This window comes from Cannabis sativa, chromosome 5 (assembly GCF_029168945.1).
Source record: "Cannabis sativa cultivar Pink pepper isolate KNU-18-1 chromosome 5, ASM2916894v1, whole genome shotgun sequence".
Lineage (NCBI taxonomy): Eukaryota > Viridiplantae > Streptophyta > Magnoliopsida > Rosales > Cannabaceae > Cannabis > Cannabis sativa.
The window spans coordinates 71,087,595-71,107,119 of NC_083605.1; the positions used below are offsets into that span (position 1 = coordinate 71,087,595).

Sequence of the window (19,525 nt, forward strand, 5' to 3'; positions counted from 1 at the left end):
AAACAGTATTTACCCGTATTATTATAATGTATTTTGTTAAAATACATACATCAAGTAAAAGATAATTGATTAGGAGATATGAATAATTCTCAACCTATTTCTATTCATTATCTAACTCGTAGTAAGCTTTCCTAAATTACTGTATTAGTTCTTCCAATTACATAAAGACAAAAGTTATATTATAAAGGAATATGATGATGATAACTTGATCCTAATAGAACAATCTGATTGAACTGTCATGAGCTAGATTGATCATAGAAAATGCCATACAGAGTTTTTTTAGAACTCCTCTTAGATTTAAACTTGCAGTTATTAACACTTTAAGAAATCAACTGCCTAAGTTTCAACCAATATTATCAGATACTACAATAACAAATTAAGCATAGCAGCTAACGATGCCCATCTAACATGGGTACTATGGAAATACTTTGTCGTACAAAAAAAAAACATGGTGTTACATTTGCAAATAGATTGCCAATGACAATAACAATAAATAAATATATAGTAATTTTCTCTAGTAAATAATGATTTATAAGAACATTGAGCAAGTTAAGAGCAAAAAAATAAAAAGTGACGAAATAAGAGTTGGGTATGTTTGTCCCATGGTTCAAATTGAATGAAGCATCTTCTCATAGACGATGTGTTATTACTCCACGTTGTTCATCCAAAACAAAATTAGCTCGAGAAAAGTGTGTGCTAGTAAAGAATGGTTTTAGATCATAGATCTCATGTTCTTGTGCCTGTAACAAGAAAAGGGTTTACATTTAGTCATATGGTACTTAATACTTATAGGCTAAGATATAAAGGTTCAATTGTTTTGACATTGGGATTAAATTTACCTTGATTTGCAAATCCTCTACTTTCACATCAATTTGGGTCAGTCCTGAAGTAGTTCCAGACACGATTTCTTCAAAATGCAGCGCATTCTTCACAAGCTCGCGGAGAAGATACAGGAGGAACTCATTGAAATCCTTCTTGAAAGTCATATACTTTCTGAAGCTCTGCAATAGATAAGTTTTACTTAAAATGTGGTCCTTCCATTAGAATAAAAAAAACTCATAAAGAACAGGTGATTCTTGGCAGAGGAGGCCTTATCTAAGAGTAAAGAATTCTAATAAACAGCATTCAGTTCTCTTCTAAAAATAAAATAAAATTGGAAACTCATTTGGAATCATATAGGCGGATTCAGATTTCTATAAGGTAAGTGTGGACAATTTCCAAACCTTTCGTAGAGCCTTCTGCACACCGAATTTTTGGGTTGAGATAAATGAATCAAGCAGAACACGAATTGACATGTCCACATCTTCTTCAGTCACATGCTGTCTCAGGTGCATTCTTGCGTGTGCTTCAGACATCCGAATCATTGACTCAATGTGCCTCACTGCTATTGGCACTCCTTGTCCATTCTAGAATTAAAAAAAAAAGTGTGAGAAAAACAGATACAAATAAATAATCAAAGTACTAGCTAAACCATCAACTAAAATTTCCAAGCAAAACAGAAAAGGCATAGAAACTCACTGAGGATTCTCTCCGCAATTCAGCATAAACATGAGTAAGTTTCTCCATATCAGCATCATGCAACCTCGGGAACACATTCAACTTGGCATAAGTTATGTACTTTTTAAGCATATCTTGAGAAAGTATCTGTCAAGTGTAAGATCACAATTAAATTCAGAAGCACATGAGAAGGCTTTGAAGCGAAAAGAAAATATGGAAGTAATTAGCTGGACAGGTGGAGCATTTTATAAACCTCTGGGTCTGCTGGTTCGCCTGACATTTGGACATCATCTTGTGATTCACTGAAAGTCTTATCTTCGATATGAGCTCCCTTGGCTTGTGATTTAAAATGACTGTCAACTACAAACTTAGCCAGCATTTCATCAGCGATTGGATCAACAACATCCTGCATTGCATCAATTTCCTTCCATGTCAACATGTGAACTGATTGAGCATGAATGAATTAAGAAGAGAGTTTGCACAAATACCTTGACAACACAGAGGATATCAAACCTAGAGATGATGGGATCTGTCAATTCAACATTTTGTGAAAATGTTTTTGAGGAATCATATCTGGAATATAGACAAAGAAAATGTCAAAAGTCTTAAAAAACGTGTGAAAGCACTAATGCAAACGACGATAGATTGGCTTGTAAAAGTAGCATAGTTCAAATGGTTAGTTTGAGCTGAAAATACAACTTTCTGCTAGCAAATAAGCATATTAACAACATCAGTAAATTCACTGTTCATACATGGCCTATCATGAATAGTAAAATTAGTAAGCAGTTCCAATGTATCTCCCAACTGCTAAATTATTTTCTTTTGCATACCTTCCTCCAACAGGATTGGCAGCAGCAATGACAGAGCAGCGTGCTTGGAGTGAAGTGACAATCCCAGCCTTGGATATACTAATGCTCTGCTGCTCCATAGCTTCATGAATACTCACTCTGAAAGAAAGAAAAAAAATTGTTTAAACCTCTTTCCTGGTTGGCTCATGGGGGCGAATTATCAAGACAGACAAATTACAAAATCAGTAAATTTCCTTACCTGTCCTGATCATTCATCTTGTCAAACTCATCAATAAGACATAATCCTCTGTCAGCAAGAACAAGGGCCCCTCCCTCAAGAGTCCACTCCCTTGTGACTGGGTCCTTGTGTACTGCTGCTGTAAGCCCCACTGCAGAAGCTCCCTTACCAGTAGTATACACAGCCCTCTGTCCAGTCTTTTCCACATACCTTAAGAAAAAAAGGAAAAGAAGATATCCTTGGTTATTACTTATCTTCATCATAAAATAAAAAACTGTTCGGCCCCAGTTCTTACTTGAGAAATTGTGATTTGGCTGTTCCAGGATCACCTAGGAGAAGTACATTAATATCTCCTCGTAGTCTGTGCTTCCCTTCTACATTCTTCTCTTGACCCCCAAACATAGCCAGGGCTAATGCAGTTTTTATGTCCTCATGCCCATAGATTGATGGGGCAATCGACTTAACAATCTTCATTTTTATTAAATGATCTTTAGTTAATAAACAAAATCCATAATGGATAATATTGAACAATAATATGAAGGGAAATAGTAAGACTAAAAATTTTCAAAAACATACCCTTTCTCCTATTCTGGGGTCTTTAGCCAGCTTCTCAATCTCTTTCTTGTCTTCCTGGGTAAGTTTATAGGCAGAAAAGAGGTCTTGTTTCTTTGTGACGTAGTTGGCTTCCACCACAGTAGCAAATACTGGGAATCCATTCTTTGTGTTCAAAGACAAGTCAAAATTATTTGTATAAATGCCTGTAACTTCCTGAAGTACACCAAACAGAACAGAAGTATCAGAAATACTGACGTGGACCATAAAAACATTAAAATAAGCAAGTTCATGGCAAGAATTATACAATCTCTTCTCCAGGGCGAGCACAATCAATTAAATCGTTCAGCAGTATAACTTCTTTGTATCTAGGAAGACGGCCTGCTGGTACGATTCCTGGGCTTTCTTGAAGAGTAAGCTTTTGGTAATTTCTATATATAGTCTGCATCAAGGTATGCAGGCATACATTAAACCAAAATACAATAAACAATCTGCAGGTTTTGCTAATGTATAATATTCATAGCTGATAATTGAAATGTTGGTTTTTTCCCTCTAATTTATTCATTACAGGCTTAACATCCATATACGAAATGTTCACAACAATCATATGTAAAGGAAAACCTAATGTACTCACCTGCTCAATATTGATGGTGAATGGCCCTTTTGATTGGCATTCAGGACAAGAACCAACCTTCACCTCAGAATATGAATTCTGAAAGAATGGCCCCAAAATAGTACCACACTTGTTGCAATCATACTTGACCTGTTGCAATTGGGGAAAGACCCCAGATCGACGGGTCACAACTCCCCCGATACGGATCATTGTATTCAAATGAATCTGTCTGCACAACTCAAAAGGAAAAAGAATGAAAGGTTAAAAACAAATAGAAAACTAAGATAAACTGAGTGGGATAAAATATGAATTATTATGCAGCACCTTATGTTACGAATCTGATCATACACTGGTAGGTTGGTGATCCGTACGTAAATCTTTTGATGGATATTTTTATAGTTAGGATGTAAACTAAAGACAACATTTTTTGCAACATCCTCCATGACTTCCAGGACAGATTGAGGGGCATCAGCCAGCCAGATGGCAATATTGGGATGGATATAGATAAATTGCTTGTAATCAATCTCCAGACTGCACTTATTAGCTGCAATTGTAATTAAGCAATTTACCAAAACAATGTTAAGAAAAGAAAACAAAAAGATTGAACTTTGGTTAACACAAGTACGCAACAAGTATAGACAATCAACAAGTACCTGAGACCATCTCATTAATCAACCGGACGTACTCATAATCAGTACTTTCATTTTTTGGATTCACATAAGTGAGCAGAAACTCCTTGAACTTTTTGGCTATAAAACGGCGGACTTCATCCCTAGTTACCCACTCTCTGAGAGTTCCTTGCACACGATACATCTCAAACTCGCCATCTTCATCATCATCATCCTAAGTATTAATAATAAATGTGAGCAAATATGAGGAAACAAACCCAAAATGATAAAATGGAAATTTGATATGCCTTTGGAATGGAGCTTAAGACCACACCTCAAAGGGGTCATCATCAGTTTGATCAGTAGTTGGCAAATCTTCCCTGGAATGAGCTCTTTGCGATCTTCCTGGTGAACTCTGTAAACCGTCAGCATCAGATGGAGGCCTGAAGTCAGCCCTAGCCCTCTTGGAAGGTCTATAGCTATCATCATCGGTGTCTGCACAAAATTCAAATAAATTAAAGGAACGACAAGAAAATAAAGAGTAGAAATTTACAGGATTTTCAAAGTAGAAGACTTGACTACCTTGATCATGAAGAAGGTGAGGAAGCTTGCGAGAGGTCAAACGAACATCACGAGCATCAAGCTCTGATTCTGCAGCCTTACGGTCAGCCATGATCTGATCAAGATCCCTCTCATCCTCAAGGGAATCATCCAGACCGACAGACTCATAATTATCGTTATCGTCCATTCGGCGGTAGTCCCTGCAGAAACACAAAGAACAAACAAATCAAGCTTCCCTCCATGAATACGGAAGATAAAGAGGAGTAAATTTATTCATCCAGAGACTTACTCCATGAAATTGTCGTGGAAGAGATCCTCGCCCTCCTCCTCTTCCTCCTCATTAGGGAGCTCTTCGGGGTCATCGCGGATGATTTCGGGATCGACGGCAGCCTCTTCGTCGTCGGAGAAATTCTCGGAGGTGCGACTGGTGTGAGGAAGTTGATCGGTGTTGAAACCGACGGAGGTGGGAGAATCGGGCGTGGAGGGTGGATTACCAGACATTTTGAGTGAAATGGAAAAACCCTTGTGTTGAGTGTGTTTGCCCAACTAACCTATCCTCGTTCACTGTGTAAACCCTATAACCCACTTTACACAACATCTCCATTTTGGCGGGAAACTTTTTTGGGCGGGAAAACTTTATTATATTATTTATTGTAAGCGCGGGAAAACTGTCTTACTTCCACGTGTAATTTACCCCGGAAGGTCTTTATTTTTTTCTGTGAACACAATCACATGGTATATTTTATGTATTAAAAAAATTGTAATTTTTTTTTTTTGAGATTAAAATAAAATTGTAATTTACTTGCGTGTGTTTGTAACCACTTTTTAATTGTTTGTTGTTTTTTAATGAGAAAAAAAAACCATTTGTGTAAGAATATATTTTGTAAAAAATTGCTTTTATTTTTTATTTTTTTATAAATAAGTATTAAAATTTTAAGAATAATGAAAAATTACGTTTAAAATTTATTTATATATTTTCTTAAAGTTAATTAAGATTTTTGCTCACATATACAAAATCATACTCCCTTGAAATTGTTGGATTTAAAATTTTTTGTCTAATTTTAGTAAAAAAAAAATACCATGAATAAAAGTTTAAGGGCATAATTGGTTAGATATCAAAGTCCGAGGAACATTTAGTTCATAAACAATCACTGAGTTAGTTAAATTGAATGAAATTGGACAAAATTCTTTAAAACCAACAATCTCAATAGTTCAGAAAAAAAAAATTTAATTGCATGATTTTATACATGTTAAAATTCTAAATTCCTAATTAACCTTTTCTTAATTATAGTTTATTTGAATTCTTTTTAATTAATATTTGGACCCTGAACTCAAATCTTGGCTCCCAATCTAGACCTCGAATAACAGCTCCCAGTCACAACTCAAACCCTAACCCCTAACCACGATCTTTGGCCCGGACCTAGACTAGATTCAAATGCAAATCCAAACCCTAGACCCTGGCCTAGACTCAAACTCGGTGCCGGAGTCCGACCCACTTTCTCTAACCTCACTAGTGCTCAATTAAATAAAAAAGAATCCTTTGGTGGAGGGCACTACTCCCACAGATTTATTTGCTGAGGCTTTCATTTCAAAAAAACTAATGGGAATTACAGAACTAAAAAAGAATGCCATCCTATCCTAGGACAAGGCAAACTCCACTGTCCTTTTTCAAAAAAAAAAATATTACACATGCAATTAACCAGTAAATATTCAGAGGAAACAAAATTAAATAACGTGACAAACAATGTATACAACAGATTTAAACAATGACATCAATGGATGGGTTAGGTTGATTAAAAAATAAAAGCATGTTATACCAAATCTACTGACTGGAAATTGGAAAGAAGAAAATGGAAGGAAATCTCATAACAAGGTTGGATATTTGGCGTCAAGGAATTCTCTAAGCGTCCGAGCAGCTTTTTGACCACCCATTAGTTCAGCTAATCTCTCTACCGGAAGGAGTGCAAGTTCCGACAAGCTCTTGCAACCATCCATAATGGCCCTGTAGTTTGAATCATTCACACCTGGTAGCCGTCTCAAAAACTCCACCGCCGATGTGTTGAAATTTTCAGCTCTGTAATATAATAACCAAATTGTAAAACATTAAACTTGGCATCTTTATCTTATCTTTAAATGTAAACGAATAACAAGAACAAATATCATGTCTTAGGTTGAAGGCTTTTGCTATGCATCTCTACCTAGAGTTGTGTGGATGTACAATGCAAATGAGAAAGGAATATCGAGAAGGATCACGAGTTTTGTAAAACCTAGCTCCCACCATTAATAATACACAAAACATAATCCATGTCAGTTACCTCACGTCATCATCGATAATGCCCTCTTCTGAGGGTACCCCAACTCTCATTGCTTTCGCCTCATCAGGTTCGTCCTGATTTGCCTTGAGTGCAGCAAATATCTCCGCAGTAGCATGTAGACTGCGTGACCAGATTATGCGCAGGCGAGGGAAGTGTAGAACTAGCAATGACAGCTTAGATATAACGTTGGTTGGTGTGACATCATCTCCAATATCAGTTGCAGACTGCAAAATTGATTAAATGCATTAAAATTCAAAACAATTGAGTTTTCAACTCCTATCCCCATTCTATATTTTCTCATCTACTTACCTGAAATGAAAAGCTTTTATCCTGTGAAAACTCAATAAGGAGGACGGGAATCTTATAATACCGAACCATCATTTCAACCTGGTGGTACAGGCGGCCTGATGTGAAGCTCATGAAAAGATCCTGGATACTCTTTCTCTCCACACATATAGATGGTGAAAGAATATAATCCCCAACTTCCAATGTCACTGGAATTATTCGCATGCCTTTCTGATGAAGAACATTCGGAAGGCTGCTCATGAATTCCCTCATGTCAACTATGACCTGAAATAAAACAGATTATTATGCATATAGTCTTGTGTGACGAGAGAAACATATTGCAGAGGGTGCAATCCTTCACCTGCATTTCTTTCTCGACTTCCTTTCTTCCCCCTGCTTTTCTTGTTATGGAATTTTGGGAAGATGTACCTTGTGCCTCTACAGAAGAATTCAATCCCAGGTAATTTGCTTCCTGATAAAGAATCCAGTTATTGATCCACAATTAAAGAAGGCTATATGAATGAAACTTTTCACCGAGAAATAAATAAATAAAAATTGGAAGATAAAGCAGACACCAGGGAAAGTTGAAAGGAGATAGCAAGAAGACCAAGGCTAAACTTTTAGATAATTGTGGTTCTAAAATCTATGTGAACATGATTGTATTGGCATGTTATCTCACAAAATGAATACCAAAAAGAAAATCCTATGATGGGGTGGAAGAAAGACCAAACCTGATCGACTGGGATCATCATCAATGATTTCTGTCTAATCAATGATTCAAACGCTCCATTCTCCCTACGTATGCTAGCCTCGAATTTTTGCACCTCTGTAGAATCTTCATAGAATAGAAAATAAACTTTCAACTTCTTAGAGGGATTTTCAGCCTTGTGGACTTCAATTTCCCTAACAAAGGTCATATCTGGATGATAAACAATGATAACAGAAGGCTTCAAAATGTCAAGTATAGGTTGACCACTTTCTAGGGCATAAAAGTATGCTGGAGGTATTGGTTTATTAGCACTTCCAGAAGCTGTAGCTTCAGGCACTTGAACATGTCTGCGCAGAACCACTTTGTCTGTGGATGCAACATGACAAGTGGCTTCTGAAAAACCACCTGCAGCTGCTGGATCAACTTCATTATCATTATTTTCTGAGCTAGATCCATCTAAGGTTGCCTTCATACTACTCTTATTATCATTATTACCACTTCTCTTACAATTGTTTGGGGTTTCTTTTTTGTTCTTCACTTTTTGCTTTCCTCTTCCACCTCCTTGGCCACTAGCTTCAGGCTGAGGATCAACTCCAACATTTTCATTTTTAAGTCGTTTTTTAATTTCTGATGCTGCTGCTACTAGTGCATCATGTTCCTGCTTGTTTATGCTGCTAGGTTCTACATTTTTTGCAGGTGATACAGGTACAACTCCATCAAGAATCCCAAAACCTTTGGGCTCCTTTGGTTTCTTTTTAAAGCGTGTTTGCAAGTCACGCAGCTGTACTTTGTTCAGCAAGTAGTTCTCCCATTCTTGTTGCATGACCTTCACAAAAAAAATAAGCAAATTACAATTTATTCTTTTTAAATGATAAGCAGTTAGCTTGTCCTGTAAGAGTATTTGTGTTCAGTTGGAAAGAGAAGTAGAAAAAATAGATGAAAAGAGACTCCAAATTCCAAAACGCCCTTTACCCAATTAATAATACACCCTTTCTAGCACTAAAAAAAGGTAACATTTTCACAAAAATGCTTGAAATTATGAGTAGCCAATGAGTTCCAAGTTGTAATACATGCTGTGATCTCAACTAATCAATTTGACACCAAAATAATGTGAATCAAGATCAAAGATTTGAAAGACAAATAGAGTTTAGATGGAAAAAAATATGTCTTGTACATTTAGCTAACTTTAAAGTTTCACACACTTCATAATAAAGAATTAATCAAGCCTTTTAACAAACATTGTGAAAATATCAGCGCATGACCAGAATCATCATACAAGATTGTTTTCCAATACTTTATGCAACAAAGTGAACCAAACTGATGTACAAAATTAAAGAAAAAGCAAACCTTTCTTGGACCATTTGTGATGCATTGTTCAAGCTGAATGCATGAGCGCTCATCTTTGCATGCCACAAGAACAATACCACTATCATCGTCTTTGTCTCTAACAAGTTCTTCACTTGATAAAGCTTGCTTTTGTCTTTCTTCTTCTATCTCTTCAAGGACCTCCTTAATAAATTAAGAATGTTGATTTAGACAAATCTATCCCATGATATCAGACAAATAAGAAGTAAAATATATCTAATTACAAAGCTCTAAGCTTTTAATCAAATTGATCAGAACAGTATAGCTACAAAATGATTGAGGAATCCAACGGAACACATAGAAACAGGAACTCACTCACTCACACGTAACACCTTCCACTTCGGTGCTTCCTCCAAAACTTCATCTAAAACAATCGAAACATTTGGGTTCGCTGATGAAGAGCCACCAACTTCTACACAGGAATGTGAAAAGAAATAGCTATTCAGAAAAGCAACAATACAGCAATGAGGGTGAAATGTTCAACAATATAAAAACACTCATCTCGTACTTTTATTTTCATTATCATCAGCAGTCCCCTTTAGTTTTCTCTTTTTACTGGTTGAACTCTTACTGGGACTGATTAATTTTGAACCATCCGATGCCACAAAACGATATACTCTTTTCTTTGCCAACTCAAATATCTTGTAGCTTGACTCTGCAAACATCCAAACCGACCTATAACTCTCTGAAACTCGAAGTGTATCCAAATACTTCAAATAAGTCACTGCATCATACCTACCCCAATAACAAATCAAAATAAATCACCAAAACCCATTATTATATCAAAATTTACATGGCAAAGTAACTATTCTAAGCTAACAAAAATCTAATGGGATATAAGTTTCATATGTATGTGTCTGTCTGTATATATAATTCCCTTGCACTAAAAAGTCATGCTCAATCAGAAAATCCCATTATTAACTCAAAATTGGCACTGAAAAGAAGCAAACTTTCATCTAAAAAACTACTGCATTAGTTTAAATAATGAAAATTCATATATGTATATATACCTAACAAGATAGTCCAAGAGTTTTCTGAGTGTCTTCAAGTCAAAAACGAGCTGCTTGGTCTTCTTCCCCAAAGTATGCCAAATGGGATCGAGTTGCCTCCTCACAATCTCATCAAAAGACTTAAACAATCCATTCTCAACCGTCAGATCCTCAACATCAACCTTATTCGTCTTCCTCATCTCCTTCAAACACCCATCCATGACCTCCAAAATCGCCTTCTGAATCGCCACCATGTGTTTAGCCATCGGAACCCTAATATCCACCACTTCAGGAGCCTCCTTCTCCAACTCCTGAGACACATAAACATGGAACCGAGGCCAAAGGTGCAACTTCCTAATACACAAACACTTCATGATCCTCTCAGCTTTAGAAAACCCTGAAACCATCGAGTGAGGCTTATCAGAAAAAGCCCTGACGTAGGCATCTCGGTTCAGGGAGCGGAAGATTCTGACGATGAAAGCCTCGGTGGAGGTCTCGGAGAGAGAATGAGCGGTGAGGATAACCAGCCCGGCGATGGCAGAGGTGGGGATTTTGGAGTTGAGGAGGTCGACAATGAGAATTCGAGGAGTGATGAAGAAGAGGGAACCGGAAGAGTAGAGAGAGAGGCGTTGGTGAGCGGGGAGTTCGGAGGAGATTTCGGAGATTCGGTTATGGGGGTTGTGGTGGTGGAGGATTTGGGATTTGAGGGCGGGGGAGAAGGGAGAGAGGAGGAGGAGGGTACCCTGAGATGGGGAGTGGAGGAGGAGGAGAGAGGAGATGAGTTTGGGTAGAGAAAGGCCGGAAGAGAGGATAACGAGGCCGCTGCCATTGGGAGGTTCTTCGATAAGCTCTGCAATTATTTGTTCATGGAATTGTACCATTTTTGGAGATTGAGATTTTGAGGAGGGAGGGAAGAGAGTCTTCTATATACACGAAACTAATAAATAAAAATGAGAACTTTGGTTTGGGATAACTGACTTTCTGACTGTTTTTTTTTTTTTGGAGGGAAAGTAATACAATAGGAAGAAAATTTTCTAAGTCATCATTTTTTAAATGCAGATCACCATAATAATTGCCAAGTGGATATTTTTAAATGCATTGACACTATTAGTTTCTCTTTTGCAGATCACCATGCTTCCTTGCTCCCTTGCCCCATCCTGCGGCCGTCGGTTTCTTGGAGTCCCCCCCCTCAAGATTGGTTGAAGCTCAACTGCGACATCAGAATGGGATTGGATTGCATGTGCGCTGCTGTGGTTGCAAGGGATCATGCTGGCAAGGTGATCTGGGTGGCTACTTCGAAGCTGGAATTTTCTAATGTTCTCTGTGGGGAAGCGACAGCTTGCTGTTTGGCTCTTGAGGAGGCTAAAGCTCGTGGTGTCGAGTTCCTTATTGTGAAGAGTGATTCGAGGGTGGTAATCAACGCTCTTAATGGGATGGAGTCCCGCTGGGAGCTTGATAATTACGTCTCATTTTGTAAAAAACTCTCCTCCTATTTTACTGGCTGTAGTTTTCATTTTGTTAGCAGACAATGTAATTATATGGCCCATAATGTGGCTAAGTGGGCGTTTTCACATCAGAGGTTTGGCTCCGTGCCAATTTCCTTGATGCCCAACTCTATATTCTGTAACTGTGAGGTCTAACTGCTTTTGTTATAATATATGCACGCTTTTCTTCAAAAAAAAAAAAAAAAAAAAAAAAAAAAAAAAAGAGAATTGAGCATTATTTGTCTAGAATTTTGTTTTGTGTCGTATTGTCATTGTTATTGTTTACAAAAAAGTTATAAAAAAAAATAGCATTAAACAATTATAAGACACACTTATAAAAAGTGTTGAGTACCACTAATGTCCAATAACAATGTTTTAATAAGATCAAAAATTGACTATGCTAACCAGGATAATTTATTATTTAACTAAATGGCATATTTTGCTAAACACAAAAGTAGGGCCTTTAGCATTTCTAAAATTAAATATATTTATTTCTTTAGGATCATTTCTTTCTTCAAACCGAAGAAATAGAAACAGAATCAAATAGAATTCTTAAATATTTTTTGGATATTCCTCAATGCTTTTAGAAGATATTAAAGAATTTTTTAAAAATCTTACAAGATTCATTTGTTTCTTTTTTCTCTGATGGATGATCAAAACTTCATCTAAATTCGAATCTTATTGAAAGATCTACCAGAAATTAGAAACTGTGGAAGAAAAAACAAAATATTTCTTTTATCGTTTTTAAGCAATCAAGGTATAAAGAAATGGTGACGTAAGTTTGTGTGTGTTGTGCTGGCCCAACTCGTATTTGTAACGTCCCCGTTTCAAGCCTCCATTGGGCCCTTACACCCACAAAATGAATGACTCTTATACACGAGTACGTCACTCTGGCTGCTTTATGAAATGACAATTTGACCCTACAGACCAACACCAGTGTTTCCAGCGTGCTTTGTCCTCACTCGCACGCTTCCTGGGAAGTTTTCCCAAAAGGTCACCCATCCTAAAATTACCTCAAGTCAAGCACGCTTAACCATGGAGTTCTTTCGTGATGGACTACCGAAAAACAAGATGCACCTTGTTGATATAGGTAGTATCAATCAATCCATTTAAGCCCTCTTCAATTGTGTAGTCCCATACCTACACAGTCTCAAAATCATCCCATTTGACCTTCCCCAAGCGGTGTGGGATTGCACAGCTTACCCGGTGTTTCCCCTTACGGATCACAGGACTTCTGACTGTCATAATCACCCCCTTTACGGGGTCCGACGCCCTCGTCGACCACACTTCTGGCCTGGTCAAGGCTCTGATACCATTTGTAACGTCCCTGCTTCAAGCCTCCATTGGGTCCTTACACCCCACGAAATGAATGGCTCATATACACGAGTACGCACTCTGGCTACTTCATGGACTGATGACTGACCCTACAGACCAACACAAGTATTGTCAGCGTGCTTTGTCCTCACTCACACGCTTCCTGGGAAAACTTCCTAAGAGGTCACCCATCCTAAAATTGCTCCAGGTCAAGCACGCTTAACTGTGGAGTTCTTTCGTGATGGGCTACCGAAAAACAAGATGCACCTTGTTGATATAGGTAGTACCAATCAATCCATTTAAGCTATCTTCAACTGTGTAGTCCCATACCTACAAAGTCTCAGAATCATCCCACTTGACCTTCCCCAAGCGATGTGGGATTGCACAGCTCACCCGATATTTCCCCTTACAGATCACGGGACTACTGACTGTCAAAGTATTTATCCGTGCTTTAGAAAAAAAAAATGAGTCATGTCGTGCTGTGTCACAAAAAATATGGGACGTGTCGTGTCGTGCTAATATTTTTAAAGGGTATGCCTAATATTTTCGTGCTGTGCTCAGATTCGTGTCATGCTTTGCTCGTACCGGCCCGTATTTTTTAAACAGGTCACCCCATTTTGATATTTGGGCTTTAATTTGTACTTTACTTTTTCATTTATATTGTTTTACAATTACTAAATTATATATATATATTTCAAAATTTTAGTTATATTTATATAACTTTTGAACAATATTTTACAGATAATTATATAAAAAAAATTATTAATATCATTAGAATTTAAATATTTATTTATAAATACTCTAATTTTTATATCACACTCTATAAATAAATTAATATATAACCTTAATTTTTTATGTTTTAAAAATTTTAATTATAGAATTATAATATTCAGTACTATATTTAAGTTTTATTATTATTTTAACTTATTTATAATTGATAAATTCATATTTTATTATTATTATTATTATTATTAAATTATAAAGTTTTTAATATGTTGTGTTGTGCTTTTCGGGCTTGTTGTGTGATGTGTTTTTTGGGCTAGTTTATTCGTGCTTACGTATCGTGCTTTTTATGCTTCTCGTGCCGTGTCGTACTCAAGCCCGTATTTTTTCGTGCCTAATCGTGCTTGTACCTTCTGGGTTCATGCCGATTTCATGTCGTGTCAAAAAATCCAACCAGTATTTACAACACTATAAAAAAATAGTTAATATAATCAAAATAATTATGTATTTATTTTGGAATGCACATGTACCAGTGTAATAATCTGCTTACAGGTACAATTAGTAGTATTTAATGATAATTTGCCAAATTAAAAACAAAAAACATAATTACTTGAAACATTATACACAGATTATGGTTTATAAAGCTTCTCAATTTAATTTTAGTATATCAATTCATAATGATTTGTTATTCTTTTATTAGTTAGAGATAAATAAAAACAATAAAATTGGATTGATTCTGTAATACTCTACCCCATCAGACAAACAAGTAGACCAAAAGATTGTGTGTTATTGCTCCAAGAAAGAAGTAAATATTTTGAATCTAGTTCAAAGCCACAGAAATCTTTTCCTTTATCTTTCTCTTTCTTTTCTTTCTTTTTTCAGAGAAAGGAAAAGATCGAACTTATACGAAAAATGTCAAAAAAATTATGGACTTCTCAATCTGATTTTACACTTGTGCCAAGAGCTCCATGGCTCCTCTCGAACCTTTGCAACGACAACGGTACAGGTTGTTCCAAGATGGAGACGTTGATATTTTTCCAAACATCCGGTACAGTGGGGAGGAGAGCAATTTTCTCGGCAATTTTCATGTCCTCGGGAAGAACAGAACCAAAAACAGTGTATGCCTTCCTCCATTCTTGGTGGTTTGCAAGGCTTATAAAGAATTCAGGGCCAGAACCGATCCAGGCTACCGAACCCCTTTTAATTGTTGGACAAACCTCAGTTGGGATCTTATTGAATGTAGTTCCCACGGCTTCTAATGTTCCTTGGATCAGTGCAAATGGAGGGCCATATGGAGCCTAATGATAATTAAAAAGGGAAAATGTTCAGTTGCAAAAACAAAAGAGAAAACTAAAGTGAGTAGAACATGAACATAAAATATCCACAAACACATTGCCCGGTCTGTTAAAACTTCACATGATTCGAAAGAAAGTTCAGAGGCAAACAAATCAAATCAAATAAAAGACTTTTATTGGCAGGGCAATGTGAGATCACCAGTCATAATTGACCACATTTTCGAAACATGAGATCAGACCACGAGTGAATAGATCATAGAGGATATAAGACGATAGCATAAGATTGTACAACGCAGGTTCAAATATCCATGGTGGTGATCCATCCATACATCAACTTTTGGCAAAGTAAGAAGACTAATTAAGTCTAACCTTGTCTATGTGGTTTCCTTCTAAATCCCAGGATTCGCCTCGGCTCTCTGCGCGATAGAATTCACAACCTGCACAATGCCGCAATTTCAAGAGCTCCAGAATGTATGCTACAGAATGAGGAGCACAATCTGGGAAAAGCTGCATCAAATGAGTAACTATCAGATGAATCGAAACTGTAGGATCTTAACTAACACGAAATCAACTACTTTAGTATTTTGACATTTTACTTGATTAAATAAGATAAAGTAAATAGACATTGAGTTCCAAACTCCAAAAATATGAATGATAAGTGATTTAACAAAAAAAATCTAACATCCAAGAATAAAATTATAGAAACAAGACTTGTGTGTTTCGATATCAGCATTTGCAATAATATAGTTTACTTTAGCCTCCTAAGCATATGATTTCATAAGCACAATACCATTTAATAAGACTAGAGCTTTTGCAATTAAAAATATTGAAGTCAAGTCATCTTGGGACATAAATTTCATCTATAACTTTTTCTTTTCTAGCTACCAAGTTCACTAATAGTTACCTTTATGTGGAGAGTTCCATATTTTGTTTTCATCCCAATAATTCCCTGAAAACAAGAAAGACATGTCACATGGTGAACTGCTAGAAATTCAACAACAACAGAGTGAAGATAACAAAATACACAAATAAAGATCATAACAATGACCCTCCAATTTTAACATGGGCAAATAACTGCAAATTCTAACAACAACAATCCGAACGTTACAATCTTTGATGCAATTCAATCCTATTTCCAAATAAGAAAGTTTATTTACGTTCTGCAACTAAACTAGATTCTTTGGCTAGCTGAAGCACACACTTTGTTTCATATAATAATCCTAGAGCCCAAACCAAGCTTGACTAGTCTTCCAAATGAGGGGATAAACTTCACAGCGAGCCTACTCGTGGCCGGGAAACTTACTCAGCAGCTGTTTAAGTAAACCATGGTGGCCTAATTTGATTACTTTTTCAATTTGAGCACAACAGTTACAAATGAAACTCTCATTAATAACTATGACCAAACTCAGCAATAAAATTTATACAAACTCACCTTAGAGAATTACAACATTTTGCAAATAAGTACAAGAATTAGAACAATAAATGCCAGTTCAATTACACAATGTTCAATCAATATACATATTAATGCAGATTTATATACCTCTCCTTTCCCAAATATGATCCCAGACGTCCAACTAACTGCATGATCTGATTCTTGCCGATCTGGAGCATAGGTGTCCTTCTGTTTCTTCAACCAGCACTGCATTCACAAAGTGAAATTCATGTCAAAATTAAATAGCCTTAATTAGACAAAAGGAAAAGCTTTCACAGTTTGTGCATCACTCATTAGATGCAGACAACATAAAGACTAAATCTTTCTTTAAATTTCTATTACCAATTAAATAAAACAGCATAGCTTATAACTTACGCCAATATAAAAAGTAACCCCACAATAGCTAAACTCAGAAAATTTCAATAGAAAGCAAGAAAGACCAAAACCATTTCAAGAAAATTAACCGTTGACCATGTATCCAAAGGATTCAAAACTGAAGTTAAGTTAACTCACCTCACCAAATTTGGAGCCACAAGTCTCCTGATTCCCGCAAAAGACCCAAGTGTCACATAAACAAGGGCCATCATTGCCAGTACACATAGCTTTACAAGCCTTACAACACTCATCAGAAGTGTTGAACTTAAACTCGGATCCCCACTTAACCGCAGCTCCCCACAGCTCCAGATTCTCGACTCCCTTACAACACTCTCCATTCTCACCCCTCGAATCTCTATTCCCACCATCCCCTTGAGCCAATTCAAGTGTTGACGAGGTGTATAAGTCGTTGGGTCTGAGGACCACGGATAAGACACCGTAGACCAGAAGACAGGAGATCAGAGCCGAACATAAGAGGACGAAGGTGGACCCGGTTGTTGTGGCTTCTGGGTCGTTGTTTCTTCGAGGCATTTTGATGAATTTGAGGGAAATGAACAATACCCAGAAGTGGATTTGGTTTTGGGTTCAGAATTTGAGGAAGAAATCAGACACTTTTTGACATTTTTTTTCTTCCCTTTTTTGGGGGGCGTTGACTATTGAGATGAAACAAAAAGTAAAGGAAAGCAAAGCAGAGTGTTTTTTAATAATAATGGATTTAGATTCCGAGGAAAGAATAGAAGAAGATAGTAGCAGGAGGAGAAGCAGAGCAGCCAGGTGAGGATGACTTTAACTAATTCCAATTAATGGTATTTTTCGAAGATGTGTTTAACTTTTCAACGGTCTCCCACGACACGACAATATCTGAAAGCTTTTACGTTGTTAAACGACGTCGTAGGTAGGTAGGTAACATAACTAAAACAGTAATATGAATGATTGAACAAGATACACTTTTGTTGTTTGTTAAAACAATATTAAATTAGCTGTATAAATTTATTTATTTTACACCTAAACATATTGTTTGTTTCATATATGAAGTGTTTAATTAATTTGCATATTCTAGCACCAATTATCAACTTCATATCATTTTGATCACACAGTTTAAAATTTTATTTTCTTTTCATGTAACAAAAAGAAAACGACTAATTATCTTTTTCATTATAATGCAAATTTGCCCAAAAAGACTTAAAAGTTAAAATGACATCATCAATAAGTACACTACAGATTACAACAGTAGGAAAAAGAAAAGTGCACATTAAAAAAAAGTATCAAAATGCGTCTGCCGGGAGTCGAACCCGGGTCTATTGCTTGGAAGGCAATTATCCTAACCGTTGGACTACAAACGCTACGATGTTCTATATTTTGTTTAAATTAATCTTATATAAAATTTATTAGTCCATTAAATTCATCGGCTCTTAATTTTCGAACGACAAGCAAACGACAACTTTACTAAACAAAAAAAGGTTTAGGTGTAGAACAAAGGCTTTTTTTTTTTGTTTTTTGGGACAATAAAAGACAATCAAACGTTATTTGTTATGTCTTCTAACGAAATTAGGATTAAAAAAGTTATTTCAGCTTGTGATGGAATTAAGCTAATTATTCTCAAAAACCAATAGTTTGAAATAATTTCTCTAAATTAAGAATATACAGCTTAAAAGTTTTAACAGTTTAACTAAAGCACTTACAGATAGGGAAAAGGTTGAAGAAAATTAAGTGATACTATATTGAACCATAATAACACAGCAGAGGATATTTACCAACAAACTAAGTAAACACTAGCGTTAATTAAATTCTTCAAGAATATTCGTTATAATCAGATGTTTAATATTACATTTTTGATATTAACCTAATTAGATAGGAAATTGAGCAAGGGATCCGTGGCGCAATGGTAGCGCGTCTGACTCCAGATCAGAAGGTTGCGTGTTCGATTCACGTCGGGTTCAATACCCCAAAGTTAATCCCACTCTTTTTCCTTTTTTTTTTTTTGTTTTTTCAGATATTCTCCATTCCCTTAAAAGATTGTCTTTAAGGATTTTAAAGATGTAAGAGCAAAAGTGAGTTTATAACAAAAGAAACTCATAATGATAGTCCAATCCAATATCGGATTTGAAGACCCTATATGATATTATGGAAATAGTACTGTTTATCCTTGGTGTATCTTTTTTTTCTTCTTTATAATGAATAAAAAGGTCTCAAAGTACTGTTTTTTCAAACTTATATAAATTCATTTTTTTTTTCCGATCATACTGTAGGATTGAAAGGATCTCATCCTTCTCTTCAAAATAATCATTTTAGATGTGATATTTTGGAATCTGAAAGTCACCGAACGGAACCATAGAAATTAGATGTTAATATTTACATTGTTATTTACGTTATTAGATAGAA

The 19,525-nt window shown here is 36.1% G+C and overlaps 3 protein-coding genes and 2 non-coding genes across 6 annotated transcripts; 1 reads left to right on the plus strand and 4 right to left on the minus strand.

The window, feature by feature from the left end:
• Window positions 1-392: 392 nt before the first annotated feature.
• LOC115716407 (DNA replication licensing factor MCM2) lies at window positions 393-5,660 on the minus strand. Its single transcript, XM_030645193.2, has 17 exons — window positions 5,147-5,660; window positions 4,879-5,057; window positions 4,631-4,791; window positions 4,342-4,531; window positions 4,013-4,232; window positions 3,710-3,917; window positions 3,383-3,517; window positions 3,100-3,291; window positions 2,819-2,991; window positions 2,545-2,733; window positions 2,328-2,444; window positions 1,986-2,070; window positions 1,751-1,903; window positions 1,519-1,644; window positions 1,224-1,406; window positions 840-1,001; window positions 393-740 (listed from the first exon to the last, which is right to left on the minus strand). Exons 1-17 carry the CDS (start codon window positions 5,356-5,358, stop codon window positions 630-632), a joined length of 2,796 nt encoding a protein of 931 aa, XP_030501053.2. The 5' UTR covers window positions 5,359-5,660; the 3' UTR covers window positions 393-629.
• Window positions 5,661-6,401: 741 nt separating this feature from the next.
• Window positions 6,402-11,484, minus strand: LOC115716894 (DNA repair endonuclease UVH1). Of its 2 annotated transcripts, none has more exons than XM_030645810.2 (9): window positions 10,542-11,484; window positions 10,040-10,266; window positions 9,855-9,940; window positions 9,514-9,675; window positions 8,189-8,992; window positions 7,819-7,929; window positions 7,482-7,742; window positions 7,173-7,396; window positions 6,402-6,931 (listed from the first exon to the last, which is right to left on the minus strand). In XM_030645810.2, exons 1-9 carry the CDS (start codon window positions 11,399-11,401, stop codon window positions 6,721-6,723), a joined length of 2,946 nt encoding a protein of 981 aa, XP_030501670.2. In that variant the 5' UTR covers window positions 11,402-11,484; the 3' UTR covers window positions 6,402-6,720. The 2 variants fall into 2 exon arrangements, with proteins under 2 accessions (XP_030501670.2, XP_030501669.2); XM_030645809.2 differs by having other exon boundaries at window positions 9,855-9,943; window positions 10,542-11,483.
• Window positions 11,485-14,808: 3,324 nt separating this feature from the next.
• On the minus strand, window positions 14,809-18,031 carry LOC115717158 (uncharacterized). Its single transcript, XM_030646107.2, has 5 exons — window positions 17,282-18,031; window positions 16,877-16,975; window positions 16,241-16,285; window positions 15,706-15,843; window positions 14,809-15,339 (listed from the first exon to the last, which is right to left on the minus strand). Exons 1-5 carry the CDS (start codon window positions 17,672-17,674, stop codon window positions 14,977-14,979), a joined length of 1,038 nt encoding a protein of 345 aa, XP_030501967.1. The 5' UTR covers window positions 17,675-18,031; the 3' UTR covers window positions 14,809-14,976.
• A 383-nt stretch (window positions 18,032-18,414) lies between these two features.
• On the minus strand, window positions 18,415-18,486 carry TRNAG-UCC (transfer RNA glycine (anticodon UCC)). The gene has a single exon. It is a non-coding gene; the product is annotated as a tRNA-Gly (tRNA).
• A 525-nt stretch (window positions 18,487-19,011) lies between these two features.
• Window positions 19,012-19,083, plus strand: TRNAW-CCA (transfer RNA tryptophan (anticodon CCA)). Its single transcript has one exon. It is a non-coding gene; the product is annotated as a tRNA-Trp (tRNA).
• The last annotated feature ends 442 nt before the right edge of the window (window positions 19,084-19,525 follow it).

Coding starts and splice junctions, on each gene's coding strand:
- LOC115716894 (XM_030645809.2), bottom strand. CDS start 11,401: ATGGTACAATTCCATGAACAAATAATTGCAGAGCTTATCGAAGAACCT. Junction 7,397..7,481: donor ATAAAAGCTTTTCATTTCAG/GTAAGTAGATGA, acceptor TCAATTTTGCAG/TCTGCAACTGATATTGGAGA. Junction 6,932..7,172: donor ATTATCGATGATGACGTGAG/GTAACTGACATG, acceptor ATTATATTACAG/AGCTGAAAATTTCAACACAT.
- LOC115717158 (XM_030646107.2), bottom strand. CDS start 17,674: ATGCCTCGAAGAAACAACGACCCAGAAGCCACAACAACCGGGTCCACC. Junction 16,976..17,281: donor GTGGCTCCAAATTTGGTGAG/GTGAGTTAACTT, acceptor TTGTGAATGCAG/TGCTGGTTGAAGAAACAGAA. Junction 16,286..16,876: donor TCATATTTGGGAAAGGAGAG/GTATATAAATCT, acceptor TCTTGTTTTCAG/GGAATTATTGGGATGAAAAC.
- LOC115716407 (XM_030645193.2), bottom strand. CDS start 5,358: ATGTCTGGTAATCCACCCTCCACGCCCGATTCTCCCACCTCCGTCGGT. Junction 4,532..4,630: donor CTGATGATGACCCCTTTGAG/GTGTGGTCTTAA, acceptor ATTAATACTTAG/GATGATGATGATGAAGATGG. Junction 1,904..1,985: donor ATATCCTCTGTGTTGTCAAG/GTATTTGTGCAA, acceptor GATGCAATGCAG/GATGTTGTTGATCCAATCGC.